This window comes from Lissotriton vulgaris, chromosome 1_1 (assembly GCF_964263255.1).
Source record: "Lissotriton vulgaris chromosome 1_1, aLisVul1.2, whole genome shotgun sequence".
Classification (NCBI taxonomy): Eukaryota; Metazoa; Chordata; class Amphibia; order Caudata; family Salamandridae; genus Lissotriton; species Lissotriton vulgaris.
Window position 1 is genome coordinate 1245361552 of NC_141685.1, and position 25458 is coordinate 1245387009.

The 25458-nt window shown below is 43.6% G+C and overlaps 1 protein-coding gene across 1 annotated transcript in view; it reads left to right on the top strand.

Moving 5' to 3' along the window:
• The window catches only part of DDR2 (discoidin domain receptor tyrosine kinase 2), a 631189-nt gene that overhangs the window by 413977 nt on the left and 191754 nt on the right, over positions 1 to 25458 (top strand). Inside the window, exon 10 of the mRNA XM_086964525.1 lies at positions 23971 to 24101. Coding sequence (XP_086820651.1) covers positions 23971 to 24101 — 131 coding nt within the window. The remainder of the gene's footprint in view (positions 1 to 23970; positions 24102 to 25458) is intronic.

Genomic DNA, 25458 nt, shown 5'->3' on the forward strand with positions numbered 1-25458 from the left:
ACCACAATCCCATAGTCAACACAGTACTCATGTAGAGTCGGTGACCAAGCAAAGTCCTTCCCATTGATATAGTGCCCCAAGTGCACTCTTGCCCCTTCCTTCCCCGATGATGCCGTCAGCCAACTTAAAGTAGGATTCAAATGCAAGCCTGCCACAGCTCTCTAGACCAATTGACCCTAGTGTTACTCCCCCCTTTGTTGTCGTGATAACCGCTATAAACGGATTAACCTTGCTGGTATGCCTGGCTGGCACCCCAGATCTTGTGGTTTTGTTGCAACAGCATCTCTCTGGCTAAACCTCCCTCTCCATAAGTGCACAGTGGTCCATACCTCTTGTCCTGCCTCAGGTGGTCGGGTCTTTTTGGAGATCCACCTGCTGGCTATGTAATGTTTAGCCACCATACCTTCAATCCTCAACATCAGCCGCTCATCTTGAGGGCCTCCTCAACCAGAACCAGCAAAGCCAGCTTGGTAGGTAAGCTGCACCAGTCTGCCCTTTACCTAACTCAGTTCCCGTCCAATCTGTTCCCATTACTGCACAACCTTGGGGCATTCCCATGTCTTATGTAAGTCCCTAAACCCTCAGTGCATCCTAGGGCACCCCAAACCCAACCTTCGCCATCACCTCTAGGGTGTAATAGGTCCTGTGTAAATAGTGTAGCTTAATTATTAGAAAACATGTAGAGAGGACCCAGAGCACCATCAGGAACCCTCTCCACTCATCATCCTCCAGGGTCCCATCGTCCTCCTGCCACGTTGTTCTGAGACTGCTCATCAAATTGGGAATATTTACTACCAAGAACGATACAGGCCTGAAATCCTGTATTCTCCAATAGGTTCCACAGTCAGTTAGGCCTCAAGTGGACCAAATTAAAGGAGAGGGCCAGAGAGTCTCCACGGGGATCCAGCATGCTCCTCAGTTGCAGGATCCTATAGAACTGTGAGTTGTGCAGCTCGCACTCCTTCTTTAGGTTCTCAAAAGAAAACATGTGCGACCTTCCCCATGCGTCGGCCTGCCTGGACAGCCCTATGACGTCCCACTTTAGTTACAGGCCCTACTCAAGGTCTCCAGCCAGTCCCCCACCCGTTGCCTCGTCTCCTGTATGGGAGTTCTATACCATCAGATGTGTTGCAATGTGTTGTGCCATGCGCTGAGTGTCACTCTTGTCACCTCTGGCTAGCCTGTCATGGCCCTGGTGTCATACAGGTAATGGTGCACCCCATTCTCCCCAGAGTCCTCCATTACCATTCTATGGGCTGGCAGAGACGATCGCCACAGAGACAGTCATTAACAGTAAGAAGTTTGCTGCTCAGCTGTAAAGCTGCAGGTCTGTGGCGATCATGCCCGCATCATATGAATGTTGTGTTCCTTTGTCAAAGGAAATCCCAGGTTGCCTTCCCCCCAGATGTATGATCTGTAGGACTGAAGACCATTAGAGCAATTTTAAATGGATAGTTCTGAAGGATTAGGAGAAGAAACCTCTAGACTGACCTATATCACTTTATATTATGGCCTCATAGGGCTCATAAACAACACAACCCCAACATCAATATCATGCAGCAGTGTTAATTTCAAAAATATGTATTTTTTATTTATATTTTCTTCATTATGAAGTGATATAGGTCAGTCTAGAGGTTTCTTCTCCTAATTTGTTGTCTCCTCCTCCTCTTGGACCTCAAAGTAATTAAGGGGTACCTTTTCTCTTAGTTCTGAAGGATGTATAGCCAACACTGTAGTGCTATCGTTTTGTACAGGACAATTATGCCTTGAATAGACAGAGGGAGCAAGGCCCATTGCTTAAGGTCCCGGCCCATCCTGGTAAATAGGGGAGTAATGCTGTTCTCCCAGCAAAGAGATCTGTCCAGGAGGAACTGCAGCTCCCAGTAGCAGAACTGATTGGTGCAGCATTGTAGGTGTGATCACCAGCCTCATTCCTATGCCGATAACATTAATGGCACCATTAGTGATTTATCCCAGTTGACCGCTAGGCCTGAGGTCGTAACGAAGAGCTCCATGATGTTCTTTACCCGCTCCCTCATGGTTACTGGATTACTGGGAACAACCAAGACATCATCAGCATACAAAGAACAGCGATCCTCCAAACCCTTCTTCCATCTAAACCCAAAGATTTGGGCATCTCTCATGGTCACTGGATTACTGAGAACAACCGACATCATCAGCATATAAAGAAACACGATCCTCCGAATCCTCCCTCCATCTGAACCCCCAGATTTGGGCATCCCTCTGGACTAGCTCAGTCAGTGGCTCAATTGTCAGGGTAAACCGCAGGGGCGAAAGAGGGCCACTTTGCGTTATCTTGCATGAAAGATGAACACAAAGCCATACCTTGTGTTCAAAGGTCATCCAAGATACTGGCCGAGGGACTTGTTCAAGTAGAGAATTTCTCCTGCAAGCAATGTTCTATTCAAACCAGTCTCAAATGGAAAACAATTGTACAAACTTTTGCTGTTACCAAAAGTTTCTCTCTTGCAAGATCATGTCATCAATTCCAACATTCATCAAGTAGGCAAAGGAGGCACTAGAACTTAAGTTGTGCAGAACAAATACAATTAGTGGGACTAACAGGGGAGCAGTGCTTGCACAGAGTGTCCTTCACTCTATACCTGCAGAATAGGAAAAGTTCTATTCTGTACCATCAATATTTATATATGAAGTTCTGGAGATTGCGTACAAGACCTAAAGGCATAGACGCACATTAGATAGAAAAATTGTAACACAAGAATAAAGTACAAAATCACAAAGATAAAACAGGTCTAAATGAGGAATGAGTGACCCAGAAAGTGACATATTGAAGACAAGTTGATGCTGCAATTATAGAGAAGTTTTACGAATAATAGATTATCAACAACATTATTTACAGAGAGGTGGTGTATACAAGGCTTGAGGGCATGAGAGCCCTTTGCAAAAAAGAGCAGTTTTCGAGGCATTAAGTGAAAATGCAAAAAATAAAACACCAGGAGATCCAGTTGAGGAGTGAGTGACAGGATTTGCACATAATAAAGTGAGATACGAATTAAATAGAGACTAGGATACAATGTGAAAACCAACCATGGCACAGAGGAGAGAGTGTAGGAAAAAAGAGGGAATAGATACAAAATTTACAAACAGTGAGACATAAAATAGCAAAGTATATATGTAGTTAGCAAGGGATCACCAGTGTGCTCCAACTCGCCTTAAATTAATATTGACCTATCCAATGCAGAATCGTTTATGTGGTCTAAGTGTCTTCAGCCAAGATGGAACTGAATGTATTTCACAATCTCCCTCCATACATGTTGTCAAAATCCATGAATGCAATGGATGTAAAGATTGCAACGTCTGTAGTCTTGTCCTCAGAACAGTGAATACCTCTTGTGTGGTAGCTAGATACTTGAATCTCTTGTAAGAGATTACCAATGTAGTAACCAGCTGACAGCTACATCGCAGAATGGGACCAGTCATTTAGTTAAATATGGTCCATAGTCCTTTCAAATATATATTGGGAACAGGCATGGACAATACAGGCTCTGTGGCAAGCTCTTGTGTCTTTCCGGTGAGAATCCTGACCCCTCGCTGGAAATAATTACACAGTGTGTCAATTAGTTCTTCTCTGGGTCTAGCTTTACCTGCTAAGCAACTACAGCTGTAACCCATAAATGTAGAAGTTAAGAAGGCTCCAACACTCAAGAGTATGACAACCACAACAGGTTTTTGAGAGTAGACAAGTATACCTTTACTTCAGTCACAAAAGAAATATAACTATAAAAGTACATTTAAAATCACAGTTAAAACATAGATACAAGGTTACACCAATAAAGTCACAAATCAATTATACTAATATAGTCAAACGATTTACAATAAATGAAGAATAACACACCATGTCCTAGGTAAGGAATTCAGGGAGCTGCCTCAAACACTGGAAAAAATGTACAATTTCATATCACTATTTGCTCCAATAAAAACACAAAAAGCTGCTAGGTGGGCGCAGACTGTCAGGCAAGGCACTTCAATACAAAATTTCTAAAAATAACATATAAAAGGGACTGACAATTGCCTTGGTCAGCCTGCACAATGATTTATCAATGCCAAATTAGAAATCATTCGTTGCTAAAGTGTAAAGTGCATATTAAAGTGGCTTGTGCTTTGTCCTTCTATAAGGAATATGTAAACAAGACACAATAAAGACAGGTGATCAAGATAAAAACATAATAAGCAAGAAGTTCCCAGAATAGAACGGACTACTAAGATATGATCATAGTAGAAATCCAAAGTTTACATTATCAAGAAATGCATAATTAAGAGACACATGCTTTGTCCTACATTAAGGAAAACTGAAAAACTCACAGAAATCTATTCTGTTGTAAAGGTGCCGCAAAACCAACCTACCAATATTTAAATAATAAATAACAACCCTGCTAGAAATGTAGGCATACTACTTGAGGCTAGGAGCCCTTATATACCAGACCCAATAAAAAAATGTCGAAAGTGCAAAAACCATAGGTTCATGTGTGCTTAATCTCAGAATACACAGCGCCTCCGCACAGTGGATAACACCAAGTTGGCGGCAGATTGGAATGATCCACTTAGAGCGAGGTGAAATATGCTTAGGACAAATGAATAAAAAATGAAATTCAGTTTCAATCAATGAATCAAAGAACTTTATTCGGATATCCAAGTATCCACAAAAGTACAAATACATAAAAACATTTTAAAAATAAAAACATCATAAAATCCCAAAATACATACAAAAATTGACCAAATTTACGGGTCAAGCATCGTCTGTCTTGCTCGGACAGCTATTCGCAGAAAAGTGCCAGTACGAAAGATAAGTTCATCATCATCCAGGGTTAATATCATTGGATAAGCATTTTCCAGGCTAATGGGTTTACATTTTTTAAAATACGAAGTTAAAAACCATTTAATATATTTTATATAAAATCTGCAAAAGAATAAAAAATGCAAAACAGATTGTCCCCTTAGGCCGTCACACGGGCAAGGCAAAAGATCGAGTTCATTGTCGTGGCCGAGGGGAAAACAAAGTGCAAATTTAATTGTGCCTGCCCTTAGGTGAAATAATAAGCCCCGCTCCCAATAACTCATCGGGATTGTCAAATAGCGAGGCATGGGTATGATCAAAAAATCATGGGCCAAATAAATAGAGACAGTTGTCTTCAAACATTCCCTTCATAATCTTTCTCGGCCGTACAGTGTGTATAAAGCATGTCGTAAATCATTTTTATGTGGGAGATCATTTGCAGTATATTTAGTAAAAACACTCCCTTGATTAATACTGCAAAGGCTATTATACACTCCAGAGAGCCAAGGGATATCCATGCATTTATCACAATTCAAACAGTCAGTGATAATATCTCTTGTGAGTGATGCGGCAGGGTTCGTCCAGATAGAAAGCCAGAAGAGAGCAGGGCGAGCACAGACAAAATCTTCAATAACATTCACAACTAAGTCCTCATGACAAACATATTTTGGGGTGGAAATAGGAACGCAGTGTATCTTACTAAGAAATCTGTTCTCTTCAGATTGAATAGATTGGCTCTTAGCGATACCCCAAACCTCTGCTCCATACGTGGCAACGGGAGTGCATTGGGTTTTATACATTTTGAAAATTGCCAATAAGGTGCCAGTGTTTTTAGAACGAGGTAAGCTGAGGATTGAGTTGATGGCCTTTGATAACCTACCCCTGGAGTGAGCAAAATGCTCAGTCCAGGAGTTTTTTGCAGCAAAGACCACCCCTAAATAGGGAAAACTGTTAGTAGACCACAGCTTACCAGTGCCCACCGACATACAACCTAGCTGTCGTTTCATAGGGCCACAGGACATAATAAAAGATTTCTTGAAATTAGTTTTTAGGTCAAGGGACTCCATATAATCAACAAACCCCTTGACCAGAGCACATAAAGCATTCAGAGTGCAGCCCATAAGGACCGTGTCATCCGCGTAAAGTAGGACAGGGAGAGATTTACCCATAATTTTGGGGACATCGTAGGAAAGATGGGTTAGGGTTTTGTGCAGCCCGTTAATGTAAATAATAAAAAGAAGGGGGGCTAACACGCACCCCTGTCTTACCCCTCTATGAACTTTTATAGCTTTAGTCACTTCGCCCCCCTGACCAATCCTGACACAAGCATTAAGGTCCTTGTGCAAATAGGCCAAGAAATGCACAAGGGATTCATCCAGACCATAATTCAAAAGAGCTGTCCAAAGTTTCGATCTATTAACGAGATCGAAAGCAGAGGACAAGTCCATAAAGGCAAGATAAACTGCTGATCTACGTGCAATATTATACTTGCCTAGGATTAGGTTTAGATTAAGGCACTGTTCAATGGTTCCTACCTTATTGCGGAAACCTAATTGGCAGCGCTCCAAAATACCATTATCATTGGTCCAGCTCAAAATCTTATTATATAAAATCCTGCCAAGGATTTTTAAAGTATTGTCAATAAGAGAGATAGGTCTGTAACAGCTAGGTTGAGAGCGGTCTCCCTTCTTGAAAATAGGGACAATGATGCTTGATGACCAGGTACGAGGAAGAGGGGCGAGGGTAAGATTATTAAAAACAGTTAAGAGGAGCGGTGCCCAGACCTCCAAGTTTGATTTAATAATATCGATGGGTAAGCCATCAGGGCCAGGTGACTTATTCCCTGCGCTCAGAGTAATGCCATCTTCTACCTCAGATAGAGTTATGTCAACCCTCGGTGGGTGGCAAAAGGACAGTGGAGCCGACCCCGAATGTGGTGCCGCATAAATGGTGGCAAAATGATTCACCCATGCTTCGCCTGAAATAGTACAGCTAATCGGGGACAGGAACTGGCCTGAACATCGCAGGTCCTTGACAGCGGCCCAAAAGGCATCACCCTTCCTTAGGTCAGCTGCTCTTGCCAATGCCTCCCAGCGGTCTTTAGGTTTGGAAGACAATACCCTACGCAATTCTCTGTTTGCCGCTGAGCACTCACGATTAAACCATCTGGGGCCTGATTCAATTTCCCTGCTGATAATAAAGATTTAGAGGCTGAACAAATCTTAACAAAATCACAGACAGCCTTGGGATAAGGGACCGTGTCTGACAGAAATGAGTTAAAGAGACATAAATTATCTCTAACTAAGGCACGGAACACTTCCTTAGTATTAATACCCCGCCATCTGAGTCTAAGTTTATCTGTCATGGGAGATAAGTTCCTACCACCACATTCCCTTTTAAAAATGGGTCGTTTTTCTAGACTCATGACAACCCTGATGGGGTTGTGGTCCCCTTTACTCATTGGAATGACAACACCCTCTGATAAACAGTCAGCAAGGTGAGGTGAGACAAATAAATAATCGATAGTTGAAATACACCCCCTACCTCTGAAAGTTGGCACAAACTGGGCATTCTGTAAAAAATTAGGAATAATATCCATAACATTTTGCAAATTATGAGAGCTCAAAAAAGAACGCAATTCTGCACCCCTTTGGTGAGAAGTACTTTGTTCATTCGTCCTAATATGCGGAAGGGCATCGTTGAGCCTAGCATTAAAATCACCACCCAACAAGATGCCACCAACTTTATCGAAATCTTGCCTGGACTCTAAATTGGTAATTAAATTAAATAGGTCAATAAAAATTCCTGTTTGGAGTCGTATTAAAATCATTATTATAAAAATGAATCAAAAAGAAAAAAACTTTCCTTTTAAATAAAAGAGCTTGGAAATGTAAATTATCAGTTGGTATATTCTTAACACTCCCACCGGCAGCAATATTAATCCAGATAGAAAGGCCCCCAGATGGGCGGCCCAATCTGGGCTTGGCAGCTAAAATGTTATGGTACTGAAACCCATCAAAATGCAGCTCCTTGGTGGCCCAGGTCTCCTGAAACATTACAATATCCTGTTGGTTTATTAAGCTAAGCCACTCTGGGTCTTCTAGCCTTGACTCTAGGCCTGCTATATTCCAGGACAAAACATTTAGATCATTGTCTGCCGCTGTTCTGGTTGGTCTGGATGAGTTATCATGAATAGTGGGAGGGGATGAGGGAAGAGAATCTTACATTTTTTGACAATTGAGCATAATGAATTCGTAGATGTGATTGTCAGTCAGGAATATCCAGATCTGACAAGACAGAAAAGCGGTTTGCTAAAGGTAAGATTACAGGCACTTTAGGATAAGGGCAAGTGAGGGGTTTATAAATGTAACCCAAAAGGGAGAGCACAAATATCAGTACGTGGTACAAGTGTATGCTCTCGTGAGCATAAGACATTACAGACCAACTGAGGCCTGCGAAAATTAATGCCGATGCAGTCTCCCGTGATGTTTTTGGGGGATTGGCCAACCCACCCTACTCTGTGCACCATTAAAATTTCATGTAGGTTGAAGGGGTTGAAACCTTTATGTTTCTTGAGCCAATCTCTTCCCTCTGCACTGCCAAAATTCACCAGAGGAAAATTTGCCAATAATCTCTAAGACACAAAAATATGCTGCACAAGCACCAAAATCTACATGTTAGTCCCCATTATTACAGGGACTCTGCAACTCCCTCGCCTCCTACTTCCACAACAAGATCGCGGACATACACAACAGCTTCAACACCCAACGACGAACGCCACGTCCAACTCGACCGAACCACCGCCCCCCACCACCACCCTCCCCGCCTGGACTCCGATCTGCACCGAAGAAACCGTCCGCATGATGAACTCCATCCACTCCGGATCTCCGACCGACCCCTGCCCTCACCACGTCTTCAACAAGGCCGACGCCGTCATCGCACCCCACCTGCGGGACATCATCAACACCTCCTTCACCACCGCCACCTTCCCTGAGAGCTGGAAGCATGCCGAATCAGCGCTCTACTCAAGAAACCAACAGCGGACCCCACCGAACTCAAGAATTACCGCCCCATCTCGCTGCTCCCGTTCCCAGCCAAAGTCATCGAGAAGACCGTCAACAAGCAGCTGGCCGCCTTCCTCGAGACGAACGGATCCCTCGACCCCTCACAGTCTGGCTTCCGAGCCAACCACAGCACCGAGACCGCCCTCATCGCTGCCACCGATGACATCCGAACCCTGATGGACAACGGAGAAACAGCGGCCCTCATCCTACTAGACCTCTCCGCGGCCTTCGACACAGTCTGCCACCGCACCCTAGTGCAGCGCCTCAGCAACGTCGGAATCCAGGAGAAGGCGCTGGAATGGATCATATCCTTCCTCGACGGAAGAACACAGAGAGTCCGTCTACCACCGTACAAGTCAGAGGCCACCGAAGTCATCTGCGGCGTCCCTCAAGGATCCTCGCTGAGCCCAACCCTCTTCAACGTCTACATGAGCCCCCTCGCGGCCATCACACACCAACACAACCTCAACATCATCTCCTACGCCGACGATACCCAGCTGATCCTCTCCCTGACCAACAACCCCGCCACCGCCAGAGCCAACCTTCACGAAGGAATGAAAGAGGTAGCCGAGTGGATGTCGACCAGCCGCCTGAAGCTGAACTCAGACAAGACGGAAGTCCTCATCCTGGGATCCTCGCCCTCCGCCTGGGACGACTCCTGGTGGCCCCCCGCCCTGGGCACCGCACCCAAACCGACAGACCACGCACGCAACCTGGGCTTCATCCTGGACTCCTCCCTCTCCATGACCAAGCAAGTCAACGCCGTCTCCTCGTCATGCTTCAACACCCTGCGCATGCTACGGAAGATCTTCCGGTGGATCCCCACCGAGACCAGGAAGACTGTCACCCAGGCACTCGTCACCAGCCGACTGGACTACGGCAACGCCCTCTACGCCGGAACCACCGCCAAGCTCCAGAAGAGACTCCAACGGATCCAGAACGCCTCAGCCAGACTCATCCTCGACATCCCACGACACAGCCACATCTCCGGACACCTAAAAGACCTGCACTGGCTCCCGGTCAACAAGAGAATCACCTTCCGTCTCCTTACCCACGCACACAAAGCTCTTCACGACCAAGGCCCGAGCTACCTCAACAACCGCATCAACTTCTACGCTCCCAAACGACACCTCCGATCAGCCAGTCACGCCCTCGCCGCCGTCCCCCGCATCCGAAGAACGACAACAGGAGGAAGGTCCTTCTCCTACCTGGCCGCCAAGACCTGGAACTCCCTCCCGACCGACCTGCGCCTGACCCAAGATCACCTCGCCTTCAGGAAGAAGCTCAAGACCTGGCTGTTCGGGTAGCAGCAGCACCCCCCCCACCCCCTAGCGCCTTGAGACCCTCGGGGTAAGTAGAGCGCTCTATAAATGCCTATGATTGATTGATTGATTGTAATTGGAGATATTTTTCACACGCAATAATGATTCCAGGGGTATCATTTTATTTGCAGCTTGTGTAGCTGTAGATATGCTGTGCACATTCCAGCCAACTGCAGTTGGACTCAGAGCTATGGACTCTCTGTCCTGAGCGGTAGTCAAGGACATCAATGGTTTCCAAACTGATGTCGATGGCAGAGGTCTTTGTGGTACACAAGAGAACCAGATGGAGTGGAGTCCTCTTTGTATGTCACCCAAAGACTTTGACTCTAGAGAAGCTGATTTTTAGGGATCCCACTGACACCCACACTCAGGACAAAGACCAGCCTTCAGATTTCAGGGGCCAAAATCGAAGACTGTTTGTACTTCCCCAGCCTTGAACAAATATAACACCCTCACACACTGGACACTCTCTCTGTGAATCAATCTCCAAAGGAGTCTTTAAATGAAGGGCCAGAGAACGCCATGCCTTATCCCAAGAACCAGCTCTATAAAAGGCTCAACAGCCAGCACCGCCCACTTTACTCGAGGCAGTTCAATGCTGAAAGGCACCCTCAACACCAGTGGAAGTCCAAGGTCAAGGAAAGAATTCTCAGAGCAAAGACGAGCCTTTAGCATGTTGGCACCTGGGACGCCAACAGTATGTAAATCTACAACACTATCAGCATCTACAACACTATCAGCTACCAAATGATTGTTACAGGTTAAAAATCTTTTCCTTCCAGTTAAAATTAATAATGCATCAAATACATACCAGGCCACTAATACTGAGGTCCTCAGTATTTTAAATAAGCATTGGTAAATGCAATAGGTTTCACCTATGGGAATAATAATATTTTTTGATTGTTGTCAATTTTAGCTTGGTGAGCATTTGTGCAATATAAGTTGCTGAATCTCCATAGAAGTGTTATGACTTGTTTATTGAGAAAGCCAATATATTGTGCAGTAACTGATAGACTTGCCTATGCCGTGGCACTGAGACCGTATGAGCGGAAGATGGGTATACTAACCCAAAGTATTTCAAAACAGTTTTACTGAAGAGCAAAGCAGAAACCAGCTGTGAGAGAAGCCGGGTAAATTATTGAAGTAAGATCCCCTTTGAGGAACAGAGAAAAGTAGTTTCACTGAAGTACATATTCTCAAGCACATAACAGTGCTGACACAGAGTATGCAACAGCAGTGCAAGCATCCCTCGTGTACATACAATGGTATAGAAACAGAAGCAGTGCAAGCTTTGTTTAATATCTGCGGGTTTCCACGTGTGTGTGTGTGAGAGAGAGAGATAGCTTTAGGGTCTGGTGATGGTTGGTATGTGACATTGTTATTTGTGCTTTTGTAAATTATTGTATGTGGTGGTGGGATGGTACATGTGCTCCCATGTTTATTGAGTAGTTTGTTTGATGTGGTGAGTGTGTTAACATGATGGTGCACAAGTGAGCTTTGTTATGGGTGATGCTCTCATTGCATGTATTGGCGGTATGGTGTTTGGCTGTGTGCAGGTGTGACGGCTCGACATGTATGTGTGAAAGACATACAGATGTGTGTTTAAAAAATTTGAGTGTATCTGGATGTGAAAGTGTGACTTGTAGTCACATAGCAGTACTAGAGTGGTGATGCGGATCAGTTTGGTGAGAGGAGAGTGTTCAATGTTGAAGGTGAAAGAAGAAAGGAGGGAAAGGCATGGAGGTAGATGTAGGGAAGAGGCGGGAGCACACTGGCAGGTGCCATCCTGGAGACTCCTATATGACAAGTAACAATGGTTCCTGTGGTCAATGTGTATGGTACACAATAATGATTAAACTCAATGGCAATATTCATTGGTCAAAGTCTGTCAAAGACAGAGTCGGGACTACACACAATAAGGTTGAAAAACAATAACTGTTTACATAGACGTAATAAAGTTCATCAAAAGAGGAGCGCGTTGTCCCAAGTCAAATGCAAACCTACTATTTACAAGAGTGACAGCTTGTGACATATTTTAGGTTTCAAATCATACAAAAATGACCATGGCATGATTATATAATGTTCATTTACTGCCTACTACCATATTAGTAGGGTGTTGTATTCCTAAGTTAACCTGCGTTGCAGCCTTATGCTGCACTGCCATGTTCCATTCCAGCCTTCTCCTTGTGGAATGTTGGAGTGTTGCTTAGTGGCCTTGTTGCTGGGTTTTATGTGTTCAAACTGTTTGGAGAGCTGTTGGAGCTGGATGTTTAACCACTCTGCGCTCCGGTCTGCGGTGTAGCTGATTTGGAATAAATTCCACCTGAACTCTATTGGTGTCTACTGAGTCGCTTACTACATAGGGTTAGGGGATGGTTTGTTTTTTTATAAGCGTGTCAACTGTGTGTCATCCAGTAGGGTGTCTTATCATGATATAGCAGTGAGGGGCACCTGAGGTTTAGCAATAGCCTGTCAGTGTGAGAAAGTGCACACAAGTTTCGGACGTGACCATAAAATGGGAGGGGATACTAACATGGGACCAGCCGGGCACCCTGTGAAAGGAGACTGACAGTTCTTTGAGCGTGTGGTGAATACACAGGTCTGTGTGTAATGCGAATAATTGTGCCACACCCGTTAGATCCTGGTGTGCAATTCATCCAAAAGAAGAGGGAGCAGTAGATTCATCTCCTATTGTGGCGGTAGGCCGTTTGGATAGGCCCCAGTGTTTAGACAGGGATGGATCTGCCAGTCTTGAGAGGTCCGCAGAAGTCGGCCTCCTAGCGTTCAATGACATGATCACTTGGGACACCGCACACTTCTTTTGATGAACTTTATTACGTCTATATAAACAGTAATTGTTTTTCAACCTTATTGTGTGTAGTCCTGACTCTCTCGTTGACAGACTTTGACCAATTAATATTGCCATTGAGTTTAATCATTATTGTGTATTATACACATTGACCACAGGAACCATTGTTCCTTGTTATATTATAGATACCCTGATTCTGTGTGAGTAGGGTGACCCTTGTTTTTACATATACACAATCCTGGAGACGCCTAGCACTAAAGGGTCGGGAGTGACACATGCCATTGGCACAGATTTTGTAGTGATGACATGAATGTGTACAAGTCAAGCAGAAATCTTCAGGGCGGAGTGTGAGGAGAATGGTAAAAACATACATAGTGTGGACAGGGTATGTGGGAGAAAGATGAAGAGAGAGTGGACGGAGTGGCATTCAAGAGACACAGCATAGATGGGTTCCGTGAGATTAAGCTAGCAGACTTGTTTGTGAGTTATCACATAGCGTGTGATAAATAATAGGAACAAACAGAAAAGAGGAAGGGAGCTGAGGATGAGGGAAAGGTGTGTCAGAGTGGTGGCTCTAGGCCCTGTGGAAGGGATAAGAAGGAATTTTACAGAATGGCGACTTTGCAGCACAGGCTGAGAAGGACCAGTCTGTAGGAGTGGATATCTTGGGGGCTCCGCTTGGGGGGACATCAGGAGGTGAAATGGTGACTAAATACAATAAACTTGTACATGCATTAAAACATACACAATTATGAGTGTTGTTCAGCTACTTCACAGGGAGACACAGTACTAAGGATCTAAGGATGAGGAACTAGAATTGGTTTTCCGACCAAGTGCTGCCACAGACAGAGACCCATTGACGTCTGCTTTTCTGATGTATACCAGTGTCTGTCTGTATGATTTTTGGCAAGGGAGCGTGTGTTAGATTCCAGAGTAAGTATAGGCATGACTGTTCATATCAAGAAAGTTTTGGAATCAAGAGAGGGAAAAATTTGTGGAGCCAAAAAGGGGGCGAGTTGTCTGGAGTGTGGAGCGCGATATAGTTAATTAATGTATTAGTTTGATGGCTGGAACGTATTATTGTGTATGGCCAATCGGGCTGAGGATGCTTATTGTCAGTTTTATCGTGCCTTATAATAAAGCGTCTACTGCCAATAACCTTAAGAGTGGTGGCTGCAAGAACTTCAATGCCAGCGGTGTTGCGTTGTCCAGGCAACGCGTCTTTAATGGGGGGGGGGGGGTTGGAGTGCTGAGTTGAGAGGCAATGTGACGGCTCCTAAAATGGTGGGCTAAACATAAAAATAAACACAGCGCAAGCGCTGTGCGGGGTAACCATAAATATAAGCACAAAGAAATCACCAAGCCACTCCAGAACGTAGTCGCAGCTGACTCCAACATAAACTAGCAACAATAAAATGAGGTAAACTTAATAACTCGTTACATAAAACCACAAGCATAATTTTGAGCAGGGTTATCATCGCCTTGATTGTGCACTATAAACTATCAAATTTAGGAAAAAATACAATGATGTTGCACTCATTGATCGTTTGTGCTTGCGGTGTTGGAGGGAATGCAATAGAGAACAGACTGTATGTGTCTCATTGTTCTGCTTGTGGAGGCTGTGTGAGCATGACCTCTCGTGGTGTTGGAGAGCGTGCAACAGAGAACAGTCTGCATGTGCCTTATTGGTCTGCTCGCCGAGGTTGTGTGAGTGCAACAAAGAGACGAGCCGGCATGAAACTGATGCCTCGGAATACATGCACGTCATGCAGAAGTTTAAACAAAGACTAGAGCGCATTGTGAAGAGGCACATGTATATGTGCAGCCTAACGTTGTCAGTGAGGGAAAGGAGCAGGATTACCCCAATCCAGCAGCTGTAGACCACAGTTCCATATGAGAGGGAGACTGCGTTGAGAGGTCTCGACTATGTGCGCAAGCAAAACATAAAAAAAGTTCCACAAAAGCGAATGAAAATGGTACTTGGACCACAGGAAAGTGATAAGGGAAACACAGGAGAACACTAGGAAACAGTATGCTACAGCCAGTAGAAACGTTGGAAAAGTAAGTGGCAAGCACAGGAACCAATGAAAAGCAAGGGCAGTTTGTAAGCTAATTTTAAGATTGATATTAAATATTATAGATTTCACAAGCACAGCGAAAGCAATGTGCAGGCGAAACCTAAAAAGGATAAACCACCTTGGGTTTTCGTTTCATTGAGGTTTTTAAGTCACCAAAGATCATAATTGGATCACTGTATTCTGCAGTCCACAAAATAATGTAATGTTTCCTTACTGTCTTTGTCAATACTCTTCTTCCTGAGGCGTCTAGAGGGCAACCACCAGCCAGCTGTACTAAGGAGAAATATTATATCAATAGACCACAGATACAAAGTATTTGAAGAATGGCAGTTTTACCAATCTTGTCACCGGACCCGTTTTTTTTTACAAAGGCAGCGCCCTTTCACCCGGTTCTAGTGTTCCATCACATAATGTGATCTGAATGAAAAATCTTGAGGTTCTGTGCCTGCTCTACATGGGGGAAGAAGAAAGTAGGAATGGCTTGAAGTCACTGTTCTGTCAATTGCCAAAAAGGGGAAAAAAGAAAGTGATTAGTTACATTAGTGGCTGCTAAATGAGGGAATATAATTGAGTGTCTAGACCCCTTTTCAGACTGGCAAGAGGGTGACTGCATTATGCTATCGGATCTATTTTCTAATGATGTTCTTCAAGTAGTACAAAAGGGATTTCTGAGTAGTGGAAAAGGAAAGATTTCATTACACACAACTGTGTCATTGAACAACATGGGTTGAAAGATGTTGCCATTAGAGATTTAACTCACTTCGAGAAATTCATACGCCAGGTTATGGGTTCCAAGTGAATAATCTGACAATTATACACTCTATTCTATGGAGGGGACACAACACAGTGATACACCATACAGACTTAAGTGGCAGGATAGAATAAGAGTGATGATCTTAGAGTAGCAATGGCAGACTTTATGGAACGACCTACACTACAATGTATGGATCACACCAGGAAAAGAAGCACATTACAAAGTGCAACTGAATTGATATCCCTATTCAACAGTAGCCCACCATGCTGTATGGGATGCAACTCTAGAGGGGGGGTGGGGGGGGGGGCAAAGCTTATGTGCCCCCAGATGGTCCCTTTCTATACTGATATTTTGAAAGCGATCCAGAACATGTTGAGTGTACACACACAAATGTTGCGCTATCAGTTCAAGGCAGATCTGGTGATAGCATTGAATTCCCCAGGTGCAGCAAAAATAACAATATTGTCCTGGAAAAAAATGTGACCCTCCACCCCATTAACTCTGGTATAGAGGGTTATAGAACCTCATAGCCATGGGCAAACTTGCTAACAACATGTTGGTGACTTAGTTGGATTTTGAGACCCTTGAACACCTGTGCTTGATTAACTTTCAAAGGGGGTTCCTCCAATGGTTAACCTACTTAGACTTAAGCTTATAAACGTCTGTACGATTTGAGGTGAGATCTGGGACAGAGGTAATTGATCGTACACAGATAAGATACCAATTGCTTCTACCGAGGGGGGAGATGGTTTTGATACAGCTTACACTGTATAGAGGTGTGAAGCAAATAGCTGGGAATTGGTAGATATGGAATAGGTGTGTTGTGTAGTTCCTATAAACCTATATGTGATCTGCGCTTTGAGACAACATACACTGTAGGATTGGTGTCCAGACTGATCCTAGACATCCCCACCGGGTATGTTAGCCTGCATACCAGCTAGTTCACAGTGCCAATAGAAAACCCCCTTACCAAGGAGAGAATAGTTCTTGGCAATGCTCGAACATGACAACCCTGATCCCTCAGGATTGTGGAAACAGTGTATTACATTTCACTCAGTCACTTGTGCTCACTTTCTCTCAGTGAGATACACAGAATAAACGGGTGAGGATGCTTTTCAATAAGCATTTATTGAGCCAGCGTCATTCTAGTGTAAGATAGGTGTGCTGAAACAACCACCAGACACTAACATATATAAATGATTGTAAGCATCATGAAGACATTTTTATTTCGGCATTTGCCATAAAAGAAATACAAGAACATATAAAAGGCAATATACATGGATGGCAATTCAATTAATTTTAGCAAGACATGATGGATTAATACCATTACTATAGACCACTATTACATAAAACCAATAAATAGTTTGCTAGAAAACCATAGAATAAAAAGTTTGCAAGGATTTCAAGAGAAAACAGTGTCTTACAGATAGCTGTTAGTCAATGATCATGTACTGGCAATTAAATGCCTTCGCTTATACCACTTAGCTGCCAGAAACTGCGAAACAGCAAATACAATGGGTCTGGTTGTATCTGTTTTTAGTACTCTAAAAGCATGCAAACAGTGTACAAAACCCAAGTTCTTACACAAGGGTACGAGCCAGAACCTCCTGGGCTTGCAGTATGCTGGACAAAAGAAGAGAACGTGCAGATCATTTTCCATGTCACAGTTACACCCAAGACAATTTTCGGAGCAGCGGAAGACCATCTACTAGTAAAGGTTCTCAAAGGTAGAGTACCATATCTCCACTGTACATACAGTTTCCTTGCTAAAATAGGATAAATGTCATCCATGAAATACTCAAAGTAATAAAAGTCTTTGATCGTTAAAAAAGAATCAGTTAAGATGCCAGCATGGGGATTGGACAAAGCAGCAGTAAGTTTATTATCAACGAATGTTCTCGTAAGTGACTTGCGTGTAACCATTTTGCAACCCCTCTCGGGATCAAACCATAGGAGAGGTACTCCTAGCCTTACACATCCATTCTTTATAAACATAAGCCAAGGAATTTTCCCTGCCCTAGAAAAAGTTAGTATTTCTTTAAGTTCCAGCCTGTAGTTTAACAGCTCCGGTGTTGTCCAGAGCCTACGCCAGAACCTAAGAGGTTTGAGCGCTAGCTCCTCATCGATAGGTCTCACCTCCAGATCAAGCCTTAGAGGAAAAAGTGGAGTGCTAGATAGTAATGCTAACAGCTGCCTTAGAAATTTGTTTTCTATCTTAATGATTTTGGCCCTACAAGAGTATCCTCATAGTTCGCCGCCATACATAATCGCACCCCTTGCTTGCGTTTTATATATCTCCAATGGTTGACCAACAGGTTTAATAGTGGACTTATTGGATAGCTTGAGGATTCCGCCTGCAAGTTGGGCCAGTTTAAGTTGTGACTTGATTTGCTGGGGGCCCCACGTCAAGGTCTTGTTAATGGTGACCCCCAGATAATCAAAAGTTGAAACCCTTTCCAGTCTTGTTGTACCTCGACTGGGGTTTGGCCGAGTAGTAGCGGGGGGGTTGAAGATCATAAATTTGGTTTTAAGAGCATTTATCTCCAGACCCTGACCTCTACAGAATTATTTAAAGCCGTCCAATATGCGCTGTATCCCCATTGGGGACTTTGACAACAAAAGGATGTCGTCGGCGAACATAATCGCAGGTACCCTTCTGCCGGCCGCCAGCTTTGGAACATTGTTGTTCTGCACTCCGTTCAGGCACACAATTACCCCGTTGACATCGAGGCAGAACAGGGTAGGTGCGAGTATGCACCCCTGCCTTATCCCCCTGACAACGGAAAATCTAGATGACAATGCACCGTTTTTCCCACATCTGACTTGGGCGAAGTTCGCCTCGTGTAACCTCATCAATATGGTTAAAAGTTGAATCGGTATGCCCAACTCGAGGAGCACAGACCAAAGTTTCCCCCGGGGGACTAAATCAAAAGCACTGCGAAGGTCAACAAACACCATATAGAGGCTGCCACCCTCTATTCTCACCGTTTTCCAAAATAGTAGTGACAAACGTAAAATTTGGTCCATGGTGGAAGTGTTCTTCCTAAACCCTGCTTGGTACGGACTAAGAATTGCGTGCTCCTCTATCTAGTCCTGAAGGCGGTCTAGGATAAGTCGCGCAAAGATCTTCTGCGGGCGTTCATGAGGCTGATGGGCCTCTAGTTGGCTGGGAGCAGAGGAGAGCACTTCTTGAATATCGGAACTATCTCTGTGCCCAGCCAAGTACAGGGAACCGCCATGCCTCTCAGGACCGCGTTGAAGAGGATTTGGAAATACGGGCCCCTTATCTTTGGTTCGTGTCTAAAGAGGTCTCCCGGGAGTTTGTCTAAGCCCGGGGCTTTTCCTACGGCAAGTTTGGAGATTGCATTGCAAACTTCCGCTGTCGCGAACTCTACCACCTCAGACTGTGGGATAAAAGCTGGGGTTGCCGATATAATTTCTAAGATTTCCGTGTCATCCTCTGGAGAATACAAGGCCCGGAAGTGGTCTTCCCAAACTTCCACTGCTGTGTTTGGTTCAATGGCAGCTTGTGGTTCACCACAGCCTAGACCTACATTTCCGGAAATCTTTTGTTACTAAAGCGATGGATAAATTAGCCCACTTATTGTGGTCCCACTCTTCCTTTGCACATTTAATCAACTGTTTATAATGTGCCCTCCTAGCTCAAATTTCAAGTTTGTTAGTATTTGACTTTAGAGCCTGTACTAGCTCTGACTTTGCCTTTCTACAAGCTGCATTATACCAGGTGCATTTTTGAGCCCTTTTATTCTTTTTAGCCACCCAAGGATTAAATACCTCTGCCAAGTTGGATACTAGATCCATGTGGAGAGCCTGCATTATATAATAATCGGGGGGCAATGATTGAGTATTTAGCACATCAACCTCTACAAACAGAGGAACTATCCGGCTATATAAGTTCCAGAGTTCTTTCCGATGTTCCATTATTTTGTGCCACCTGACTCTATGTCTACCATTAGATAATGTAAGCCTATCATCAGAATCCCCAGAACTGGGAGTACTTTTTTTTACTAATGCCGAGGGAGTCCAGCTCCAAAATTAAAGCGTTATGGTCACTCTCGACTCTTGTGATAAGATTAAAATCTATGACCTTTGGCCATAGCCTTGTTTTAGCCAGGATATAGTCAAGACGTGACTTGTGTCCAAGTTTGTTAAATGTACAGTTGGCTGGGATATCCGAAGGCGTACGGCCATTACATGCCCGTAAAGAATGGTTTAAAGTTAGAGCCGTTATCTGTATGGCCAGAGGAGACCATGCCCTTGGAGATGGAGCCTTGGTCGCTGGTATCGACCAATAGTCATCCTCTGCCAATAAAACGCCATCCAACATACCCGCTAAAGGCTCAAAATGGCAATTCAGATCACCCGCTACCAGAAGAAGAGTGTCGCTCGAGATGGTGTGCAGAAAGTGTGACAACGCTTCAATAGTCCTTGATTCGCTGGCTATGCTAACAGGGCGAGAATAGACATTAATGAGGGCAAGCTTGAAAGCATTAGGCCATACAAGTACTACGCATTGGACATCTTCAGAGTAAGTAGTCAGTGTCTTGGCTGGGCATCTCAGATGGGAGCCAACCCAAATAGTAAGACCTCCTGAAGGGCGGCCTACCCCCTACGTAGTTGTTCTTCTCGGGGCCAGGTCTCTTGGAAGAGGCACATGTCATTTTTATCCACAAAGATCCCCAATCAGGACATGGCATTTTGTTGGGTAGACCTGCGCCATTCCATGACAATATCTTGGGTATATCTGGCTTGCAACCCAAGTCAATACTACCAACAAATCCCCTGGAACCCCCTTCAGACGATCTTATTCCAGCCAACAGAGGGTCCAATGTATTACCTGCATCAGTTACACTTGGTGCAGGTTCAATAGTGCCTATGATAGGCAGTTGTAGATTGACTTGAGTGACTGGGGACGTTATAATTACTGGACTGCCACCTACAGTCTTGTCTCCTCTATTGAGTATAGAACTTCCTCTCAATTCATTTGCTGGATTCACCCTTACTTTCTCCTGCCGTAGCCCTATTGTGCCCCCATGATTGTGCTGCAGTCAATCTACCGTATCCAGGCAGCTATATCTATTTTGGGTGCAGATGTCAAAGGGTACAAAAGGTTGTGCATACCTGTCCTTGTTTACCCTTGCCACTACTCTGGGCCCCAGTAGCTTCCAATCTGGTTCCGTGTCTAATTTCCGTGTCTAATCTCCTACACGGGAGGCCAGGTGGATTAAAGTATGACAATGGGAGAGATTGAATAGCTGTCCCGGGATTATACTACATTCACTCACATATGTGGGCTACAGTCCATGGGTCCCTAAAATTAACCAGAACAGAGTCACCCCTAATATTCTTTGGCCTATGACCCACCCAGGACACCCTACGAACCATTAAAATGTCACTGCTGATATGTGCCGGGAGCGGTCTATTTTTATTGAGACAATCTGTGACTTTATTTTTTAGGGACCTGTGAGATTCCTCACTAACATTGCTTTGTTCTGGTACCCCAGCTAAGACCACAACGTACAGGCAAATCAATTCTAGTAATCTTCATTGGACCAATTTCCTGTTTGTATTGATGTGCCACAATAGACTTCTCCTTATTGACCTTTGTCAAGACATTTTCAGGAGGATCAACGGGTAATTCCCGCATTGGGCTAGTCCCAGGTATGGTGGGCGAATTAGACGGTAATACAGGATTTTGAGACAATAATCCCCCATGTCCATTTTTAACTTGCACTTGGCCCAAAGTCACCTTATTAGTCTTTAAACAATCGATGGACGCCGATGTTGCTTTTTCAATTTTTGACAACCTTAGCTCTATCAGTGAAAGTCTCCTTTCAAGTGCTTGAAGTGATAACTGTAGGAGAGCACCCAATTTTAGCATGAGCAGGTCCTCTGTTGTGGCTGTTATGGAAGGTGGGTTTGCCCCTCCTGGGATGGTTGTAAGCACTAACAGAGTAAAAGGATGGTGGATTTCTACCTTCGTGCTAAAGCAATGAAAACAGGCAAGTATAAAAGTACATTACAGTAGAATGCGTACTCCTATGATGCAACCCTAACTATATGTACCTAAGTGTACCTAGCATGTATGTATGTGTAAAAGCCAAGAATCCCTCTAGGATAAAGTCAACCCCATTACCTGAAGTGAGAGACTGTGGGACCCCGTCTTGGTCTCGAGATGGACAACCCGCAAGGGATTTCAGACCACTGCACGCTGGAGTGTCTGCGTCTAGGAACCTCAGCGTCTCGCGTCAGTGTGTCTGCATGGAAATCCTTTTTCTCCTCTGTCTACCTCAGCAAGATATGGTGTCTATATACCTAAAGTGGTACCCTCAGGGGTTCTACCTTGCTGTGTCAGGTTGGACTTAGGATGATGGAAGGAATGACCCTTGTACATAGTTATTATGCAGGAGATGGTAGTCCTGCTGAGTTTCCAAGAATCATCATGTATAATGGATGAGGCTAGTTTTCAGGGAAAACCCCACGTCCTGTATGCAGTACCATAACCAGGTAAAGGGTCAGTCCTAAGAACCGTTATGTAGTGTAATGGTAGGGAGAATATAGGTGAAAGGTTAGGTGACTACCTGAGCCTATATTGGGATACTTATATAAACCATAACAGGTGGGAGGGTGATTTAATTATGTTATTAAATGTACGTATCTAGTTCTTTCTTTTGTCTTGTTTTCTTCAACAAATTGAGGAGTAAGGCATGACGATGGACTTGTTTCGGAGTTGTTTTTTGAAGACACTCAGGGCCATATGTACAAGTGAAGTGGCGGAGCCTGTCGTTAGCCTCCTTGGATTAACGACATGTTCTGCTACTTCTGAAACGTAGGGCTGCACCATATTTAGAAGAATATGGTGCAGCCATGCGTTTCCGCCTGCGCTAGCTTTAAGTTTAGCAGCTTAGCGTCAACGCAGGCACCCTTGCCCAATAGTGCAAGGGTGTCTGCATGCAGGGAAAGATTGTTAAACATGATTGTTTATGTGCAGGAAAGGGGACCTTCCTATACTTAAACAATCATTGGCGTTTTGCTGTTTTCATGTGTGCTGCACAAACGCAGCACACATGAAAACAGCAAAAACAATGTGAAATGAAACATTTCTCCTCTCTTTGCCAGGTTAAGACCAGGTTTTCCCTAGTCTTAATTCTGACACTGCTTCCTATTTACGCCTCCCTTGTAAATAGGAGGCAGCATCAGAATCAATGGGTGTTGCAGTGGAATACCCACCGCAACACCCATTGCCCTCCCCTTTCACGCTAAGCATAGCGTGAAATGGGGCCTTATTTAAAAGGCAGAGTTAAGCCTCATTAAGTGGCTTTAACACTGCCTTGTAAATAAGGCGAAGCTGCTATCGCCATAGGAATGTCGAAAAAAGTCACGTTACCATGGCGATAGGGGCTTGTATATATGCTCCTCATGCTCCTCAATATTCTCATTATAAATATCATAGTATTGCCCTTGTGTAAATTTTGCCTGCTGATGATGATGAGTAAAACTTATGAAATATTGACGCTGTTAAGATATATTAAAAAAAAAAATATATATATATATATATATATATATATATAGGTCAAGTAAAGGAAATTCAGGTTCCATTATATGTTTTAAGAACATGATAATTGTTTAGTGCCAAACCTCAGGGCAGATCCTGTAAATTAAGTTGCACTGATTGCAGTCAGAAAGGTATTTTATTTCGATGTCATATATCTTTGGGAAACCATTGTGACCTAATCAGTTGTTTATGCTGAGGGAATGGGGTGGGTGAATGAAGTGAATATTTGGCTCAGTTATGTGAATCTCAGTAAGAAATGTAGGATATGTTTAGTGATAGTATTTTGATGATAGAATAGTTTGATCATTGTAGACCAAAGAACTTTGAATGTTATGATATGTTACGTTATGTTAAGAATCATTTATAAAGCGCACGTACACCGGATGGTTTCATGGCGCTGGCTGTGATTGGCTGTATGTGAATTATATCGACTCTCTTCTTAGCAAATTCACCAGTGGGTTAACTGTATTCAATCATTTCACAATAGGCATGGTTGGTGTGAAACACACTCTTCTATTCATCTCCTGCTCTCTTTTCCTTCCTGACAACAGATCCAACTCTAAAAGTAGATGACAGTAACACACGCATACTGATTGGATGTCTGGTCGCAATCATCTTCATCTTGGTAGCCATCATTGTTATCATCCTCTGGCGACAGTTCTGGCAGAAAATGTTGGAAAAGGTAATCAAACGGAACTGCTCTTTTCCACTGACCCCACCATATCCACGGAAACAAGCATGGCATTATTACCTAGGCAGTGTATTGGAGATGCATTTGCATTTATCTGTACGAGGCATTCATTAACAAGCCTCTAAATGCTGTAGACACAGTTGACAAAATGTAGAAAACTCAGCTTTCTTGTTCTTCCTAGTGCTTACAGGTATTACTTCTTCGGATATGCTGCAGGCCTCCTTTATTGCTACTCTCATTGACTTTAAAAAGAAAAAGGTATTGTGCATCAGCCATGATGTATATCATCTATACTTCTCTTGTTGTTGCCCTATACTACAAGATCCACATGTCAGGTTACCAGTTACAAAGAGCTCAACCAGAAAAAATGCAGGCATGGCTCATACGTTTGACCGATTGTTGCATCTTGTTTGTGCTGTTAGCGAAATAGTTATAAAATATGTTTTCAGCAGAATGTCTCGAGGAACTAATCCATTGAATGGGTGCACCGGTTATTACATTGAATGGGGTAAGTGTGCTTGTGTGTGATTGGCTGTATGTGTATTATATTGAGTTCCAATCAAAGGAATGCAAATATGAAGGTGAAAGACATAAATCAATGTCTCTGGACTGATGTGATTGCTGCATGTGCTGTTTACTTAAAGGGTTTACATTTTTGTTTTGAGAATAACTGATGTATCTGAAATCCACAATATATCGGTGGGAAGGCTGTCACAGGCGGAAAGATGGGGTTTGTAGTTTGGCAACCAAGACAAGAAGGTCATGAAGGGCATCAACAACTTGTGCAGAAAGTTGGACTCCACAATGGCTACAAAATGCATCTAACTGAGTCATTCACATCGCTAAATCCTGCAAGCTTCATACTATCTTTCAACAATGTTTTACCAAGCCTCTTTGAGGGTGAGGTTTGGAAAATAGTAGTAGTAGAACTATCTTTATTCGATTTTGTGAAAACCATAAAACCTCTTCAGATTATACAGGCATGAACAATAGTATCAAGTCACCAGTTCTGAAAATGATATTGATAGCACTCATGTACATTAAATGTTCCTCTTACAATTTGATTGGGAATTCCCCTATCCCCTGATAAAAGTGCACAAATGCAGGGCAGCTTGCCAGAGTCTATGCCAGAGCTGATGTCAACATGTATCATTTACACTAAAAGAAAATTCTAAATAAGGTGTCACATGCAAGAAGCCCATTGCTAAAAACAATTTCATTACAAAAGTAGGTGAAATCATCCAGTAATAAAAACCTTTTAAAGCTTCCTATCATTTATCATTATAAAAAATATATGAAAACTGTTCCACAATAACAAGCAAAATATAAAATCAGAGACATTTCAGTG